At 41.8% G+C, this 19,172-nt stretch overlaps 2 protein-coding genes across 2 annotated transcripts in view; one reads left to right on the top strand and one right to left on the bottom strand.

Annotated features, from left to right (window-relative positions):
- Nucleotides 1-7,775, top strand: part of TMEM45B (transmembrane protein 45B) — a 10,934-nt gene extending 3,159 nt beyond the window's left edge. Inside the window, exons 2-5 of the mRNA XM_007955188.1 lie at nucleotides 1,395-1,601; nucleotides 2,515-2,699; nucleotides 4,218-4,363; nucleotides 7,664-7,775. Coding sequence (XP_007953379.1) covers nucleotides 1,395-1,601; nucleotides 2,515-2,699; nucleotides 4,218-4,363; nucleotides 7,664-7,775 — 650 coding nt within the window. The remainder of the gene's footprint in view (nucleotides 1-1,394; nucleotides 1,602-2,514; nucleotides 2,700-4,217; nucleotides 4,364-7,663) is intronic.
- Nucleotides 7,776-12,492: 4,717 nt separating this feature from the next.
- The window catches only part of NFRKB (nuclear factor related to kappaB binding protein), a 55,308-nt gene continuing 48,628 nt past the window's right edge, over nucleotides 12,493-19,172 (bottom strand). The window contains exons 22-25 of the mRNA XM_007955187.2: nucleotides 17,085-17,852; nucleotides 13,856-13,962; nucleotides 12,731-12,866; nucleotides 12,493-12,618 (exon numbers count right to left, since the gene is read on the bottom strand). Coding sequence (XP_007953378.1) covers nucleotides 12,493-12,618; nucleotides 12,731-12,866; nucleotides 13,856-13,962; nucleotides 17,085-17,852 — 1,137 coding nt within the window. The remainder of the gene's footprint in view (nucleotides 12,619-12,730; nucleotides 12,867-13,855; nucleotides 13,963-17,084; nucleotides 17,853-19,172) is intronic.

The raw sequence follows: 19,172 nt of genomic DNA, 5'->3' as shown, positions 1-19,172 counted from the left end.
GTGTCTGTGTTAATTGGTTTCCCTTTTCTTTGTTGAAGAGCATCTGTGCAGTCCTTCTGCCTAGTCCACCATCTTGCTGGAACTGCTACAGGCAAATATTGTGCCTTCTTTTACTAGGTGATAAAAGTAGAAACCAACCAAACCAAACTCACTGCCATCCAGTCGATTCTGACTCATAGCAACCCGCTTTGGGTTTCCGAGGCAGTAAATCTTTACAGAACTAGACTGCCCAGTGTTCCTTCTGCAGAGTGGCTGGTGGGTTTGAACTGCCAGCCTTCTGTCTAGCAGTCAAATGTCTTAGGCATTGGAGGGGAAGGAATTGAGAGCTACTTTGTAGCCTGACTTCATTCATCTTCTAGCTACAATCTTGCCTCTCCCAAAACACAGTCTGTCCAGAAACAGTGTCTAGGGTCTCCACTTTTTTCTCCCAATGTTTAGGAAACAGAGCTGGAAAAAGCCTACAGCTCACAGACTAGCTCTGTACCTGGAAAGGGCACTCAGTGGAAGTCTGCCCTGATGGAAAGTGACTGAACTATACTGTTTCTTTCCATTGAGCATGTACATATCTTCTTCACTAGTGTTGGTGCTGCTCAGATCTTATCATTTTCAACCAAATAAGGTGCACCTGACACAAGCCATGATATTTCCAATCACCTCGTATGCATGTGAGAGCTGGACAATGAATAAGGAAGACCGAAGAAGAGTTGATGCTTTTGAGTTGTGGTGCTGGCGAAGAATGCTGAAAGTACCATGGACTGCTAAAAGAACTAACAGATCTGTCCTGGAGGAAGTGCAGCCAGAATGCTCCTTGGAAGCAAGAATGGCCAGATTTCGTCTCACCTATTTTGGTCATGTTGTAAGAAGGGACCATTCCCTGGAGAAGGATGTCATGCTTGGTAGGGTGGAGGGTCAACGAAAGAGGGAGAGGCCTTCAACGAGATGGATTGACATGGTGGCTGCAATGATGGGCTCAAGTATAGCAGGGATTGCGGGGCTGGTGCGGGATCGGGCAGTGTTTCGTTCTGCTGTGCGTGGGGTCGCTATGAGTTGGAAACGACTCGATGGCACTTAACAACAACAACAACACTGGTCAAATTTCCAGGGGGCCTGGGGAGCTGTCTTTCTATTGCTTTTTCATCTTCCACTCAAAAGAACAGCAGCAAAGGCAAGATGTTGTCATTAATTATTCCGTGAATACCTTATTTTGTACTGGAATAGCTGAGCCTGTGGCAGCACAGTAGGTTGGCTGAGTCCCAGGCCACTTCTATTGCACATCTCTACTTTGCTCAGGACTTTGGGTTATTTTTTTATTGTCTCCTATTGAAGAAGCCTTGGTCTCCTATTTGTATTGGAGCTATTCCTCCATCTTGCATTTCTACTCTCATTTTCTGCAGGGTTCCTAGCAGAGCAGTTTGTTCCAGATGGGCCCCACTTCCACCTCTACTCTGAAGACCAATGGATAAAGATGATGAACTGGCAACACAGCACCATGTATCTGTTCTTTGCAGCCTCAGGAATCACTGATATGCTCACCTATCTCATCACCCATATTCCGTTGGGGCTGGACAGATTGGTTATGGCTGTGGCAACATTCACTGAAGGTAATTTAGAGGAATGGAAGGAAGAAGGGAGCAAAGACTATCAAGTTGTGTGAGGGATCAGAACACAAAAGACCAGAAACAACAAATATGAAAACCTTCTCTAGAAATTCCAAATCCCTGGAAAGCCTAAATAGGACTTGGCCCTAGGCTCTGGATAGTACAGATAATATATTTTATAAAAAAGCCCATTAAAACATGAGGCTTCCAGGCAATTCCCAAAGCCTCCAGCTAAGACTGTACAAACCCTCCCTGCCTTCCCACAGCTGCCTGCACTCACCCCTACTCATACTCACATGTATAGGATGAGCGCGCACATACCCATAAATGCATAAAATGCTGAGATCAGCTGAAATCCACCAGGAAGACAGGGCAATCTCTTTGGTTATATAAGAAAGACTGCATTCCATTGTCCACCTTGGAGTGTTACAGTCTTAACCCCATCACAAATATCTGGAGACCCACACAACTGCTAGGATGGATCTCCAAGGTCACATTAACTGAAAAAGCCTTTTGTAGTCCAACTACCTCACTCTCTGTACCTCAGAAAGTGTTGATAAAAAGTTGAACGGGGGAAAAAGTGAATTTCAAGTATGTATATGTATGGATATACACATTCATCAAGATAATTTTTGTCGTAAATCACCATGTTTCACTTACCCATCCTGTTTTGAACTCTATCGCAGATTTTTTTTAAAGAAGCTACATCTCTACTACTTACACCCATTTAACATATATACATGAAATCAACTTAATCTGCAACTGTTTGTTCCCCAACATTTTGTAAATTGACTTCCCAAGTGCTGAAAAATGTAGCCTTGAGACAGGTGTGGGAGAAGATTCTAAAGGACAAAGAGTGAGTCCTTTGAAGTACAAAAATGTAAATTGTTCATGGCTATAATTTGGTTTGTGGCAGGTTTTCTTTTCTACTACCATGTTCATAACCGACCACTACTGGACCAACATATCCACTCACTCCTGCTGTTTGCTGTGTTTGCTGGGGCCCTCAGTCTCTTCCTAGAGGTGATCATTCGGGACAATATCCTGCTGGAACTTTTCCGAACCAGTCTCACTATTCTTCAGGGCACCTGGTTCTGGCAGGTAATTATTCAAGCAAGGGCTCTGTACACTGCATAGGTCAACCAAACCAAACTAAACCAAACCCTCAGCCATGGAGTCAGAACCAATTCATAGCAACCCCTCCTTGGTTTTCCAAGGCAGTATCACTATAGAAGTAGATTGCCCAACCTTCCTTCTAAGGAGTGGCTGGTGGGTTTGAACCACCAGCCTTCTGGTTAACAGTCAAATGCCTTAGGCACTACACCACAAGACTTCCTGCACAGGTCAAGGGAGTCCTAATAAGCATGTGCAAAAGAAGTCCTGAAGGGGACATGTTGCTTGAAAATGCAGCACTCATGTAGTATGCAAGTTTAAATAGTCCCTTTTCTCCCTATGTCCACTCCTTAACCTTTGTCATTTTATCCACTAATATTCTGCTGATGTCTCAACAAGAATTTATGGAGCATACATAGTTGGCTGATAAAATGCCTTCCCAAGCTGTGCTCCTCAGTGGAGGTAATGATAACCTTTGCAGTTTCCACTTCTAAACCTTTTCCCTGAAATGTGGGCCCTGAAGATTTTCTTAATAAGCCTATCCTAAAATGAGAATCAAGTTAAGAGCAATTTTCCTACTTGAAAAGACATTCTCAACTAAGAATCTGTCAGAGATTGAAGGAAATTGTTGGGTGCAGTTAGGTCAATCCTGACTCATGGTGACCTCATGTGACAGAGTAGAACTTCCCCATAGGCTTTTCTTGGCTGTAACCTTTAGGGAAACAGATCACCAGGTCTTCCTCTTGCAGAGCCACTGGGTAGGTTTGAACTGCCAACCTTTTGGTTAGCAGCTGAGCACTTAACTATTGCACCATCAGACCTTCTTAGAGTAATACAGGGAGCACCGAGACTTCAGCCAGGGACCTCCTGCTCTGCAGTCAAAGCGCTCTACCATTGAGCTATACCACCATTGGAGAGTAAGGAGACATTAGGACTAAATGCAACATGGAATCTTCAACAGAAAAAGGGCATTAGTGGAAAAACTGATGAAATCTGAATAGTCTGTGGTTTAGTTAATAATGTTGCACCATATTTATTTAATCAATATTCCATGGTTATGTAAGATGTTAACATTAGGGGAAACTTGGTGAAAAGTACAGGATCTCTCCCCATCTTTACAACTCTTCTGTAAACTTAAAAACTGTTGTTGTTGTTGTTATGTGCCGTCGAGTCAGCCCTGACTCATAGCGACCCCTCCTTGGGTTTCCGAGGCAGTATCACTACAAAAGTAGGATCGCCCAACCTTCCTTCCCAGGAGTGGCTGGTGGGTTTGAACCGCCAGCCTTCTGGTTAGCAGTCAAGTGCCTTAGGCACTATGCTACCAGAGCTCCTAAAAAAATAAAAGGTTTGAAAGGGAAGGAGGGGAAAAGAAAGCCTTATCATGCTAAGGAAATTGTGGGAGGTGATAGTGGAGAATGTATGAGCAACTTTGGTGGCCACATGAAGGCTAGGTTGTTTCATGGTGCCAGCTAAGGACCAGACCAACTTCTCCCTGTATTCCACCAGATTGGGTTTGTGCTGTTTCCACCTTTTGGAACACCTGAATGGGACCAGAAAGATCATGAAAACATCATGTTCATCACCATGTGCTTCTGTTGGCACTACTTGGTTGCTCTCTGCATTGTGGTCATCAACTACTCTTTCGTTTACTGGTATGTCTGAGGGAAAATGTTTTTGTGAAGCCTTTTCCTCCTAACCAAAGCCCCTCATAAAATTTATCACACTGTATAATTACTATTCCAAGTGGCCCATCTATTATAACTAAGCATGTTAACTTTTAAGCCATTAATGAGTGCCGATAATTTGCAAGTTCTGTGCAAGGTACTCCATACCTGTAGGGTATTACTACCCTTATTTATGAATGAGGGTAATGAGGCTTTAAGAAATTAAATGACTTGTTCAGATCCCAGTAACCTAGTAGACTCAGGTTTCAAAGGTATTTTAAGCCTACAGTGTGATAGGAACAACTCTAAATTAGGGATTTGGATTGGGCTTAGTCCTTGCTCTGACAGTTTCATTTTGGACCTATCACTTTATTTCTGGGCTGTCCTGCCCACTTCACAGAGTAACAATCAAATAATCTATCATGGCAGAAAAGTGCTCTTCATGTATACAGGTTATAATAGCTAATAATTACTATTACTATTATGGGAACTCTGGTAGCATAGTGCCTAAGGCACTTGACTGCTAACCAGAAGGCTGGCGGTTCAAACCCACCAGCCACTCCTCGGAAGGAAAGTTGGGCAATCTACTTCCGTAGTGACACTACCTTGGAAACCCAAGGAGGGGTCACTATGAGTTGGGTCCAACTCAATGGCACATAACAACAACAACAATTACTATGCACTTATTGAGGTCCAGGCACTGAGATAAGCACTTACAAGTGTATTACCTCATCTGATCCTCATCACGAAGTATGTTTTAGATGAGGAAACCAAGGGTTCCAAAGATTTAGTAACTTGATCATGGTTACTCAACTAATAAAGGCAAACCCTGTCTTTAACCACAATGGCAGGGTGACTTTTAACATACAGGATTATTAGTTCTATTGCTGTTGTAGCTGCTCACCTCCCCCCCTTTTTTCAATTTTTATTGTGATTTGGATGAATTTACAGAGCAAATCCATACAGATCACATACTTTGTCTCATGACATTGACTGCAATCTCCCATAATGCAACAGTTCTCCTCCCACTTCCTCCCCATAGCCACCTCTTCCCCTTATCCTTCCCCCCCCCCCATGCACTCCTGCCCCCTAAGCTGTCTCCCTGTGCATACACAGCCCTTCTATTCTCCCATGATTGATCTCTCCAAGGAGTGTATCTACCTAATGTAAATGTTCAGCTCATATGCCTGTCTTTTGTTTGGCTGGAAGCCACAGGAGTGGGTTCAATGCTGGACCTGAAGGGCAGCTAGGGGCCATAGTCTCAGGGGTTCCACCATGCTCCATCAGACCAGCAAATTTTTTCTTTTTTTATGATTTTGTGTTTTGTTCCACGTTATTCTCCCACTCTATCCAGGATCTCCTACATATATCCCCCTCCAAGTGGTTGACAGTGGTAGCTGAGCAACATCTAATTCTTCTGGTCTCAAAGTTGTATAGGCTTAGGATCGCATGGTGTAGTAGTCCTTTGGACTAATTGTTTCACGTGTCTTTGGTTTTCTTCATTCTTCTTTGCGCTGGACAAGGAAAGACCCACTGTTGCATATAGATGGTCACTTGCAAGCTTTTAAGACCCCAGTCACTACTCGCCAAAGTAGGATATATAACAATGTTTTTGTGTAGTATGTTAAGCCAATTGATCTTAATGTCCCCTGCAACCATGGTCCCGAGCTCACAGGTCCAACTACTCACTCCCTTTGGGTAGCTGGCTTTGGCCAAGAAGTTATAGACTTGTCCCTTGTCAGCTCTACTATATACCTGGGAATCCTTATAGAACATACCAAAACACTTGTAGAAACACTGTCTGCCAACCTTATACATGATCATGGGCACACTTCCCCCTGCATAGACATATCTAATAATTCAACCTGTTCACCCAACTATCCACCCATAGATCAATGTCTGCCTTCACTGACAATGCAGTACTGTATGTGCAAAAGGGTTCATCTTTGTTGTCTATACCTCCCGTACACCTGTCTTCCTCTTCCTCAATGCCACCATGTTGATCACTCACATTTGATACATTGCCCTTCTCTTCACCCAAAGAAATACTTGTCTCTACCTAACAGTGTTCCCTGCACCACCACCAGTAACCAACAAAGAAAATTTCCTTCCATATATAAACCTTTCCTTTTTACAGTAATGGACTAATACAGTATTTGTCCTTCTGTGATTGACTTATTTCACTCAGCATAATGTCTTCCAGGTTCATCCATATTATGCCAATTCTACATTATTCTTTAGGGTTGCATAGTATTCCATTGTGTATACATATCATAGTTTGGTTATCCTTTTTTTCTGTTGATGGGCACCTAGGTTGTTTCCATCTTTTGGCTATCATAAACAGTGCTGCAATGAATACGGGTGTGCATGTATCTGTTCTTGTCCTGGCTGTCACTTCTTTTGTATATATGTCTAGTAATGGAATGGTTGGGTCCAATGGTAGTTTTAATTCCAACTTTTTAAGGAATTGCCATACTACTTTCCACAGTGGTTATATCATTTGACAGTCCCACCAGCTGAGTCCCAATCTCTCCACATCGTCACCAGCATTTATTTTGTCTTGTTGAACTTTGCTATCAGTGCTGGGGCCAGATGGTATTTCATTGTTTTGATTTGCATCTCTCGATGGCTAATGATCCTGAGCATTTCTTCATGTTTATTGTCTGCCTAAATATCTTCTGAGGTGTCTGTTCATGTCTTCTGCCCATTTTTTAATTGCATTGTCTTTGTGTTGTCGCAGTGTTGGAATTTTCTATAAATTTTAGACATTAAGTCCCTTCTCAGGTATGTTGTTGCCAAATACTTTTTCCCAACCTACAGGTTCTGTTTTCACTTTTCTGGAGAAGTCTTTGGATGCACATAAAAAATTTTTAGTAGATCCCATTCATCTAGGTTTTCTGCTGTTTGTGCATTTTGGGTTATGCTCGAGTTTGTTTATGCCATATATTAGGGCTGCCCTTACTCTTTTCAGCTCCTTATTTCCCTAGACCCAAAGCAATTAACTTTACCCAGAAGGATCCTTTGCATATCAAGTAGGAACTGGAGGATATAATTTTAGTTCTGCTGCCTCATCAAGACAGGAGACCTAAATTTAATCTCAATTACGACATTTTCTAATTTTAGTAGAGTCCCTTAATCTACTGGGTGCAATGACAGCTATTACCTGAGAAGTCAAGATATGTATCCAAGTATTCATATTGATAAAGATACGAAGAAAATGCTTTAAGAACAGCCCTGGGTAAGGAAGTAAGAGGATTTTTCCAACTAATTTTCTTGTTTCTGCGACAGCCTTTTGACTCGGCTGAAGAGACACAGAGATGGAGAAATCATTGGAATCCAGAAGCTGAAGTCGGGCAACACTTACCACACTGCCCTTCTGAATGGCTCAGATGAGGAATGAGATGAGGGCACCAGTAGGGGTGATGCCAAACTGCCCGTGTTGGTGTGCTATCCTTTATAAACAAAGTCATACCCATAAGCAGCAAGCTTCATTTCCATCCCATTGTGGAGAGAGGGCAGGAAGTGGCCTCATGGATGACCCAGGATATGACTTACTGCTTCTCGTACTTCCTACTTTTCTCTTCAGAAAGTAGGTACTTCCTTACCAGAAAGGTATCAGAATGTTTAAGTGAAGAACAGTGCCTTCATTTTACAGATATCATAACTTGTGTATTTTTAAAAAGTGAAGTTTTGTTGTTTTAAATATTACTTACTAAACATGCTGGATATCATGCATGGTAGATTAGAGGGCCAGTGAAAAAGAAGGCCCTCAACAAGATGATGGATTGACACAGTGGCTGCAACAATAGACTCAAGTACAGATAGGATTACTAGGATAGTGCATGACTGGGCAGTGTTTCATTTTGTTGTATACAAGGCTGCTATGAGTCGGAGCCGACTCAATGGCACCTAACAACAACAAAAAAACATGTTTGAACTGCTAATGGCCCAGCTGAGCTGGGCCTCAGATATCCTGCCTGATTCCTCAGGTGCAACAGAGAATGCTGACAGGAAGTGTGTAGACTGAGCAGTCAGGAAACTGTCAGGTTATGGAAGACTTTAAATCTGGTATAAATAAAAGCAAAGCATGAATCCTGAACTAATACAGGCAGCCTCAGGTTATAAACGTCTGACTTACATAAAACACTTCTGTAAAACTTATTGTATTAAAAATTTGACATACAATGGTCCGTAACAAAAAGCAGGTGCTACTTCACGAAGACATGTCAATTTTGTGCAACTTCCTACTTACAAATCCAACTTAAACACAGACTTAGGAAAAAGAACTTGTTCATAAACCAGGGACTGCCTGCAATACAGTCTTCACACTCTAGTCTTGGTTCTGGTTCTTTCTTTTTAACTTCCTTTAACAAACATTTATTAAATGTCCACTTCATACCAGCGGTGGAATGTTATTAAGGATCAAGGGGACATATACAGAGCATAGGGCTTGCAGTCTAATGGAAGTGAAAGATGCAAGCAGTTATATAAAGTGTACTTGGTGCTAAAAGAGGTTAAGTGCAAACTGCATTTGGAGACTAAGGATGGGAGGAAAAACGAGTTGGCACATTACAGGCATAGAAAATACTATGTACAAAGGCAATGAATAAAGAATTCAGAGAAATATACTAAGTTCTATGTTGTTGGTATGTGCCGTCGAGTCGGACCCGACTCGTAGTAACCCCTCCTTGGGTTTCCGAGACAGTATCACTACGGAAGTAGATTGCCCCATCTTCCTTCCGAGGAGTGGCTGGTGGGTTTGAACCACCAGCCTTCTGGTTAGCAGTCAAATGCCTTAGGCACTATGCTGACAAAATAGGTTAGCACAAACCTGAAGGGTCTTATAGACCACCTCATATCTTTTATCTATTTAGCATGTTCTGGAGTTTGAGATGCACTCATTTGAGTTTCACAACTACTTGTATTTTGAGTATATGAAGTTCTTCAGAGGCGAGTGGCCTAAGGTCACATAGCTAGGAAGTGACAAAACCAGTATTCAGATTGACTCAAAAGCCCAGCGTAATTCTCACTATTCCACCCTGCTACTTCATACAGATACAGCAGAGATAATTTAGTTGAAGCACTGCATGCTCTTTGAAAGAAATGTTGTACTTCCATGAAAGGTAATCTCCCATGGTTAGGCAGCATTCAGAGGTGGAGTTATCCTTAAATTAGTTTAGGGATTAAGAACGAGCTGCTTAAAAATACTGATTTAGCTATTAGGGATAAAGAACTCCTGGATCTGGTTTTCAGCATTTACCTTTGTTTGCCAGCTGCGTAAGAATTCCAGCATTCATTCCACAAATACTAAAGGACTTATTGATAATTACTATCTCTCATGTATAAAATGTGTTCTTTCCTTAGGAATTTGAGGTAATTAAGCAACCTATTCCATTTCACTTTCATGGAGAAAATCTCCTTTAAGGAAATGCAGTATTTTCCTCAGAGGGAGGGGCTGAGGTGTGAAGAGCAGATGAAAATTGTAAGATTTATTTTGATGCCTTACTCATGGAATGGTTTGGGATAGTTCCATGGAAGTGATCAACTCTAGCGTAAAAGTAACCTTAGACGTGGTAATGTACAAACTGATCACAATGCCATTCACCAACTCCAATCACAGATAAATGGTCTGAGTAGTTTTTACCAACCTTTGTCAAGTTAAAGGGTCAGAAGCTCAATCGCCGCCACACAGAAGTTCTTCTGGAATTGTTTTCCTCAAACACCTACCAAAGCTGCCACACCCCTAGGAAATCCCTGGAGTCTGCATCCTAAGGAACCATGTTTGGTGCAAATACTGGTAATGTTACCCTGAATAACCCCAATAAGGAGTTTCTCATTCTACAATATCCTAGTGACAGGATAGACAGTGTCAGAATTATACTTACCAGGGCTTCAACTCAACATCTTCATCCTGATCTATACCAGTATTTTACATGCCTATTTTATTTTGTATCCCAGGATGTAAATATTTGTGTACATAAGGTAGACAAACAGAGTCAGTGATGTTAATAAATAAAAGCTTGGGAGTAGGGTTCAGGCTGAATACCAGATCTTCAGGAAATCTTTTAAGTAAATTCAGAAGGGGTCTGTTTAAAACCAGCAGTAAATACCTTAGACAAAATCTCTCAAATTTCTATGTTTTTTCTTAAGAAACTATTATGTGGACTATCTATATGAAATCTGACTCTAAGAAATAACGATGTGCAAGTATCAAAATATTACAAAATACTGATGCATGCTTCTTTACTCAGTTAAAAGACTCATGTTTCACTGTAGTTTTGACTTCTCCCCATAAAATTAATTATTTTATTCCATACTCAGCCATCAAAATCTCAATCTTGTCTTAGCCAATTCACCTCTGTTCTCCATAATCTAGTCTTCCCATCTTCTAATTCTGGGTCTACCCCAAGCGTCATCATGACCCACCACAGCCATCATCTCTGTAGCAAGGCAGCAACAGAAATGGACTTAGAAGACTGGATTTACATCTTGGTCTCTTTGACTTCAACTCTGACTCTCATTTCTGTAGAACTAAAACAGGGATGATGTCATTTTATAGATTTGTGAAATTCTGTACATGTCTGTAAAGCCACCCTAACTCCTCTGCTAACTTGCCTAATCCAACTTCAACTGAGGTACCCCATCTAAGCCATTTCAATTCTGTCTTCCACATCTACTTCCTCACCCAGAGCCCATAATGATAATCACTAATTTTCTATAGATTAAGAATACTTTTTTTGATTTAAAAGAGATGGAAAAGTCCAATCACTGCAAAAAAGCTTTACTCCCATCCCTGCTCAAATACAACAAAGATGTGTATCATTAACCACCAGTGCTTTAATTATTTATTACATTTTAAAACATCATTCTGAGTGCTGTCTGTTGCTTGATGGTGGCTGCAAAATGTGGAATCGCCAGGAGTAATGACTCACAAATTCAGAGTGACCTCTTTTAAGGCTGGCACTGCCTAGAAGACCAAGCTGTGCCCCTGTGCGTGCCCACATTCTACCTGCCACCTCTGCACTGGGGCAGGAGTCAATAAGCTTTTTTTTACAGGCCAGAAAAACATTTTAGGCTGGAGAGCTACTAGGGTTCCATTCCCAACTACTCAATTCTGCAGTCAAAACTTGAAATCAGTCATAGATGACATGTAACAAATGGTTGTGACTGTGGTCTACTAAGACTTTATTCATAAAAACCAGTGGCCAGCCCACAGGGCACAGTTTGCTTGGCCCCAGCTCTGGGGTAATGCAGAATGTATAATTTTCAAACTGCAGCAGTGTCTGTACTGCAGAAATAGCATGGCTGCAACATCTCCCACTCTGCCTATTTGGCTCTGGACTTGAAATGCCAACAGCCTTGGTGAGGAAGACGAAGTCAGCAAGTAAACACACATACCACAGTTAAGATCCCAAACCCCATCTTGTAAGAGGTAGCACCAAATAAATCCCAATTTAGGGAATCCACCCCACCCCACTTTCTATAGTTCCTTCCCATTTTATAGCCTCTCATTTACTACGTAGCTATCAAGTTAGCCACCAACTTACTAAGGAGAATCTTGCTGTTCTTTCAATCTGGTCAAAAGAAAAAGTAAGCTTAGAGGGGCTAAAGCCCAAGTTTCTATCTGATAAAGATGTACAATAGGTTCTTTTAAAAAAAATAAAGTCACATAAAAAACTTTTTGGGCACAAAACTCATCTAGATCACTAGTCATGGAGAAGACCATTAACTAAAAGAACACAATCCACACGTAGAACGAGGCTTATTCACTGCATTCACAGTCTGCAACTGGTAAGCCTTCCCTAGATGGCCTACTCTCAGGAGAAAACGGGCTTGTGTGACACAGCTGAGAACTTGTGCAATTCTAATGCAGAATCTCCTCTCAGATGATGTGGAACAGTCCTTGGAACTGTGGGGTGACCCTTTCTCAGTGCACTCCAGTGCACTCCACTGTGGCATGTGGATGCACGACTGAGGCTGCTATTGCTATCATCCCACTATGGGTGGTCCTTAAATGGACACACTTCAGAGGAATGATGTAACAACCTCTCTGGCCCCTGCCCTTCAGCTAGGACGACAGACCAGCTGTGGTCTCTTTGGGAAGCATTCTTTCTCAATCACTGTTGTTCAGGTGCCTGTTTAGGAGACGGAGCTGTGGTTACAACAACAGTGGAGACTGCTTTGGAGGAACCAGCAGCTGTTCCCTGCTGGAGATGGGATGCTGGAACAGTCTGTATCCGTACCTGTTAGCAAAGAGAGAATTTCTCATCAACAGACTGCAAACTACAATGGGTGTATCAGTTAAGAGCAAAAGAAAAAGACTGGATATGGCCAACAGTTTGTCTTGGACCTTACCTGTGTGGTCTGACCTTGCTGCTGAAGCTGCTGCAACTGCTGGGCAGTGAGGAAACTAACAGGCTTATTGCCTGCAATAAGCTTAGTACCTGCTGGCATGGTAGTGAGGATGATATTGCGGCCCAACCCACTGATGCTGTGGAGGGAAAGCAAGAGTAAGGCATGACAAGGGGATGTATACATCTGGCCCAAAATTATGCCATGCATTGAGAAAACAACAGGGAAATGTTTGATGCCGACTGAAAGTCCCAGTATTCTGAGCTTTAGTGGCAACTAGCCAATGAGACCACCTTTCTTCCAGTTTTTATGTTTTCCATGGAAGGAGGAAAGAGTGAGTTCACAAGCTCCCAGTGCCTTGGATAAAATGGCCCTAGCCCCCACATAAGGATCAGCAAAATGTGCTCCTGACAAGACACCATCCAGAAAACAGTCCTATTACACAAGCTGTCTTGTGACCGTCAGGCTAATTTCATCATGATCTTTTGTCTTTTGATCTCTGTTTAAGTCAGGGCTACAGGAAGCCCAGGGTTCAAAGTAAGCCTTCATCCACTAAATGATCACATCATCAGACTCAAATGCCAAAGTGAAGCCTGTCACATCTGAAACTGCCATCTCACTAGCCCCATTCTCACTTCCCTGCTCCCATTCTCGCTTTTTCTCCAAATTATGGATCATCACCCAATACAGAGGAGCTCTGGTAGCACAGTGCCTAAGGCATTTGACTGCTAACCAGAAGGCTGTCGGTTCAAACCCACCAGCCACTTCTCAGAAGGAAGACTGGGTAATTTGCTTCCATAGAGATACCACCTGAGAAACCCAAGGAGGGGTTGCTATAAGTCAAATTGACTCGATGGCAGTGAGTTTTATCCAATACAGTATATATTTTACTTTTTAAATTCCCTCTCCCTCCTCAACAATGTAAGCTGACAACAGCACAGACTTTTTGTCTGTTTTAATCACTGCTGTCAACCCAACACCTAAAACAGTACTAGGTGCCCAATACTGTTGATGAGCACAACAAAGGAAAGATACCAAGGGAACATCAGCTGCCTTTCCATTTCTACAAGAAAAGACAAGTCAGCCCTCTCACCCCTGAGTGTTTTGTCACTACTTTGCAGCACTTACTTGGTTCCAAGGTTGCCTTTGATGATAGGGGCTGTGACCACATTTTTACCCTTCATAGGCTGGCTAATCACTGAAAGCGGAACTGTGATCCGTGTGGGCAGTTTCCCCTAAAAAAGAAAGAGCAATCAGTTCTCATGGAATAGAAGGACAAAAGGAAAACCACCAAGTGTTACCTGCAGGGCTACAAAGAGCAAGCACACCAGCTGCTTTTATTTCTCATACCCTCCAGGGTCCCAATATTTCTGAGGTCTGGGCCAAGGCAGCCTTCATAAAAGTGCTTACATACTCTACTCAAATGTTCATATACTGTGGTTAGGTGCCATGTGATCTGTTATCATTCTCTCTCATGCTACATAAAGAGCAGCCATATAAAACTGCTATCAGGATCAAGAAAGATGTGTACTTAAACTGGAAAGGAAAGAATGTATTCAGTTAACCATGGTACTAACTTCTAAGGTCCTCAGAGGATAGGGTCATATTCATCTCTGTATCTACCAATGTGGCATACATAATACCTATCTGAAGAAAGAAACGTGATGAAGGCCCAAGGAATGCAGAATTAAAATACAGTAACTACCTGACTGTTGCTTTCCTGGAATGCATGTTCACTGCTGGGGAACAACAGGGCATATTTGATTAGAACAGGTCACACTCTCCAAGTGCTTTCAGTTTCTCCCAGAGATAACAGAAGTTAGTTAGGGGACACTAATAATAAACTCAATCAGGTGAAAAGTCCAGCTCCCAAACTAGTGAGGCCTAAGGGGAATTAAAAAAAAATTTTAGAGGTATAGGGTCCTTTGGATTTCACTGAGACTAAGAGTAGGTCACAGCATCACCTGCATTTAGACTGCCTGCTTTTAATGCTTGTTAGAAATAAAATATATACATGTACACAGTAAAATCTTATGTAAATGAGATTTGAAAAATAGTAATTCAAGGGGACTGACAAGATGCTAAGAAAAAACATCAACCTTTCCTACGGGATGGCTAGTTCTAAAGTAGCAAGGTACTCAGCAGCAAAACTGTATCTCGGGTCCCCATACTGATCTCGAGTGTGTACTTCCAGTGTATAGCCCACTAGAAAGCACTTAAAGAGATCAACAGTATCTCAAAATGGTGGTTCCAAATGGATTTACTTGTGGTTTTATTTTCTCCTTGCTTCAGAATGCTTATTTAAATGTTTATTTAAACATTTCAGACCACCTAGTACACCAACTAGAACTATCCCTTCAAGAACTATCCAAACTAGTTGAGTAGAGAAGAAAAAGCATTATTCAATACTTTCTGCTCCACCAAATGCTCTCTGCCTATCTTTACCTCGCCTGACTATAATAGGGTAGATGCCACTGGATACTACTACCTTTCTGTCAAGAATATAACTCAAACAAAATTGGATCGAATAAGCAGTTTTGTTCTTTCAATTTCTGTGATATGATAACCAAAATAAAAATTTCCTTTTAAACCAGATAATATTTCAGTTTTCTTTCTTTTTTTGCTAATATGTATGTCTTTTTTTCTTCATCACTCTGGGATTTTATTATATAGCTTGCTTAGAAAAGTACAGCAAAACTATGTTTTGTATTGTTCACATAAACTCCACTATTCAGAACAGTGCATCTTATCTAGAGGCCACTTTAAAGAATAAATGCACATGCTTCTAGAAACACACGTATGTTGATATGGGAATTTGGTTTATAGTAATAAATATGGTATCTCAAGTTAGTGGGAAAGAGACCAACTAGTCAATGATGATGGAATCAGTTTAAAATATGAAATCAGACCTCTACTTCATGCCCTTCACAAAAACATATTTCAAATGGATTATAAATTATATTCTTTTATTTCACTCTGGAAGTATTTGATTGTCTTGATAACACTGGCAAAATAAAGACACAAAGAAGAAAACTGAAAACAATGAAAGAAAATATCGCCAGATCTTATCAAATAAACCAAGAAAAACCCCAATTTCACTGCCATCGAATTGGATCTGACTCATAGCGACCCCTCCTTGGGTTTCCGAGGCAGTATCAATACAGAAGTAGATTGCCTAACCTTCCTTCCAGGATCTGATCAGATAAAACTCTGAATACCTACACAGCAAAAGGTTCCACACACAAAGTTAAAAGACTGGCTGGGAGAAAATATTTTTACATATATAAAGAATTAACTCTAGTAGATCTAAAAGCCCCCCTCAAACAGTAAGGAAAAAAACAGAAGGCAATTCAGCACTGGAGAGGACATGCAAACAGCCAGTATCCAGGGGAACAGGTGTTCTACTTCACAAGTGACCAGGAAGTTAAATTAAAAAGATACCTCCCTTCACCAGTAAATTACATGTGTAAGGTTAAAGAGTCTATGACATCCAATGTGGATTTGGGTATGGGGACAGCAGGAAATTACTGGTGGGAGTGTAAGCTGATTGGCCTTTCCAGTAGCACAACTGGAACATCTGTTGTGTACATCCTGAGGGCCTATCCTAAGAATCTGTACTTCAGAAATACTTTTACATGTGCTGTGGCACTGACTTTTAACAAGTGAAAATGTATCCTTTTATAGAAGAATGGTTAGAGTACATTCCTTCTATGCATTTTTTTGTTGCCATTAGTTGCTTCAAGGCAATTCCAACCAACATAACAGCTATCCCATATGTCAGAACAGAACAACCCCAGAGGATTTTTTGCCTTTCATCTCTAGAAGCAGACTGCCAAGTCTATCTTCCACAGTACTACTTGGTGGGTTCAAACTGCCAACCTTTAGGTTAGCAGTCAAGTCAAACCATTTGCTTATGGTATCACTAAAAGGAACACAGTCAATATTTGTGTATGCCCTAGAAAGATCCCCAAGCCAAAGAGTGAGTTAAATCTCTCATATGTATTCTTTAAAAACTACATGTGGATGCATGAAAATGCTCAGAAAAAGGAGAAGGATAAATACCAAATTACTAGCAGTAATTAGCCCTTATGAAGGAAAAAGTAGAGGGTGGTCAAAGAAATATTTTCCTGAATGTACTGCTATAATGTTTTGGTATTTTATAAGAAATATATGTATATATTGCCCTTTTATGAATTTCAAACAAAAATAAAGAGCCTGTTTGAAGCTAAAAGAGGTGACTTCTCTGAAATGAGAACTTTCCTAGTTCTTATGGAGTCTCTCATATAACAGCAGTTAAACAGCTTTAAGAAGCTTTCTAAGCAGAGGGGCTATTGTTGACCACTAGAGTGTTACTCACAGCTTGGGTCGTGGACACAACTGTGGTGCTAACTGGGACCTGTCGTACACTTGGGGATCCTGTCCCAATGCTGATGGGGGTGCTTGCAGCCCCAGACGCCACTGCCACAGTCTTGGATACAGCTGCATTCATACTGGGCAAGGACACCGCAGAAGTATGCACAGTTCCAGACCCACTTGTCACTGAGCAACCCTGCTTGGCATGGGCTGCAACTGTGATGGTCTGGCCTGCTTTGGGAGGCATCATGCCCAGGCCTTGGACAATGCGGATGGTGGCAGCTGGTTTTCCTTCCGAAGAAGCCACTGTGTTTTTCCCCTTCTGGTCTGCCACACTCACACCAAGTGCTGGCATCAAGCGAAAAGCTGAACTGGAAGCTTCTGCTGACTTGAGGTCAGGAGTCACCTTGACCACAGTGGTGCCTGTTGGAGTAGATGAAGGGGCACTGGATGAGCTGGCCTTGGCAGGGCTCTCAGTTGCATGGACTGGGTTGGAGGTGACGTGTAAGGTAGCAGAGATGCCTTTGCCTGCAGTGCTGCTTCCTGTCCCAAATAGGTCCTGGGTCAGTTTGACTGTGGTGACCTGGGACTTAGCCAATGTGGCCATCATGTCTGGAGTGATTCGCAGGACTGTCTGGCCTTTGGCATCTGTGGTGATGGAAGAGGGTGGCAGACGCAGCACATCCTTGCCCTGGATACGGAAGTTAGTGGCTGTGAGAGGAATGCTATTGCCTGTCTGGGGCTTCACACCAAGCTGCCCAGTGATTGCCACCTGGAGAAGGAATGAACAGCACTGATGAAGGGGTCACAATGTTACGCTTGCTAGGTAGTATAACTAGACAAACCTCCATTTCATGGGTGTATGTGTTTTATTTTTAACTTTTAAATTGTGGAAAAACTGTAATCATTCACAAAAGTACAGAACAGTGTAACAAACCCATGTACCCATCACCCAGCTTCAATAGGTATTTTGCCAATCTTGTTTTATCTTTCTTATCCCTGCCTTTTTTTTGGGGGGGGGGGGAGTAGGAGAGAGGAACTGGAATATTTTAAAGTAAATCCAAGATATACCATTTCACAGTAATCAATACTTCTGTATTCATCCCAAAAAAGAACTTCTTAAAAAACATTATCACAATGTTATAGCCAATACTGAACAAAATTAACTACCTTCATACCACCTAATCAAGGATATCTGGTGGTGGAGTGCCTAAGGCATTTGCCTGCTAACCAGAAGGTTGGTGGTTCAAACACACCAGCCACTCCGTGGAAGGAAGACTGGGCAATATACTTCCATAAAGATTTGCTGCCTCGGAAACCCAAATGGGGTTGCTCTGAGTCAGAATCGACTCCATGGCAGTGAGCTGGGTTTTTTGGTTATACCACCTGATCAGTATATATTCACATTTCCCCAACTATCTACATAAATGTCTATTTATAGCTAGGACAACCTGCATTTTGAGAGCTGGCAGTAAAAACATGGGCTTTTGAGCCACATTTCTGGGTTCATGTACCAACTTCACCACTTACTCCTTTCTAAAGCCAATCCCCCCATGCAACCCTTCTTGCCCACTCGGGGACTTCCTCTCTGCTACATGATCAATTTTCTCCTTTCTGCTCTCGTTAACAGCAAAATTCCTCTAAAAATAACCTTTATTGTCTCTACTTCTTTGCCTTGTGTGTGTGTGTAACATTTTATTGTGATTAGGGTTACAGTCCACAAAGCAAACTAGTTTCTCATCCAACAATTCAGACACATTTTTTTCCATGACATCAGTTGCAATCCCCTCAATATGACAGCACTTCTTCCCACTTCTTCCTTGGGTTCTGTTTCTATTCATCCTTCTTTCCTGCCCCTTCCTGCCTTCTATACCTTGTTTTGAGGAGAATGATGCCCCCTTTGGCCTCGTATATGCTTGATTGTTGCATTCGCTTTGAAACACATCCCCCAGCTGAACTTCTAAGATGGTGGACTAGGCAGAAGGATTGCAAAGACCCTCTTCAACAAAGAAAAGGGAAACCAATTAACACAGACACAGAAGATAATCTTGGACCCCTGAGCCTTGAAGGGAAGGATACAGAATTGGACTAA

Source organism: Orycteropus afer, unplaced genomic scaffold (genome assembly GCF_000298275.1).
Source record: "Orycteropus afer afer isolate SDZICR_OR568_19922 unplaced genomic scaffold, OryAfe1.0 scaffold00493, whole genome shotgun sequence".
NCBI lineage: Eukaryota > Metazoa > Chordata > Mammalia > Tubulidentata > Orycteropodidae > Orycteropus > Orycteropus afer.
Note: the sequence above shows the minus strand (reverse complement) of the source record. Positions and strands in the feature narration are given on the sequence as shown.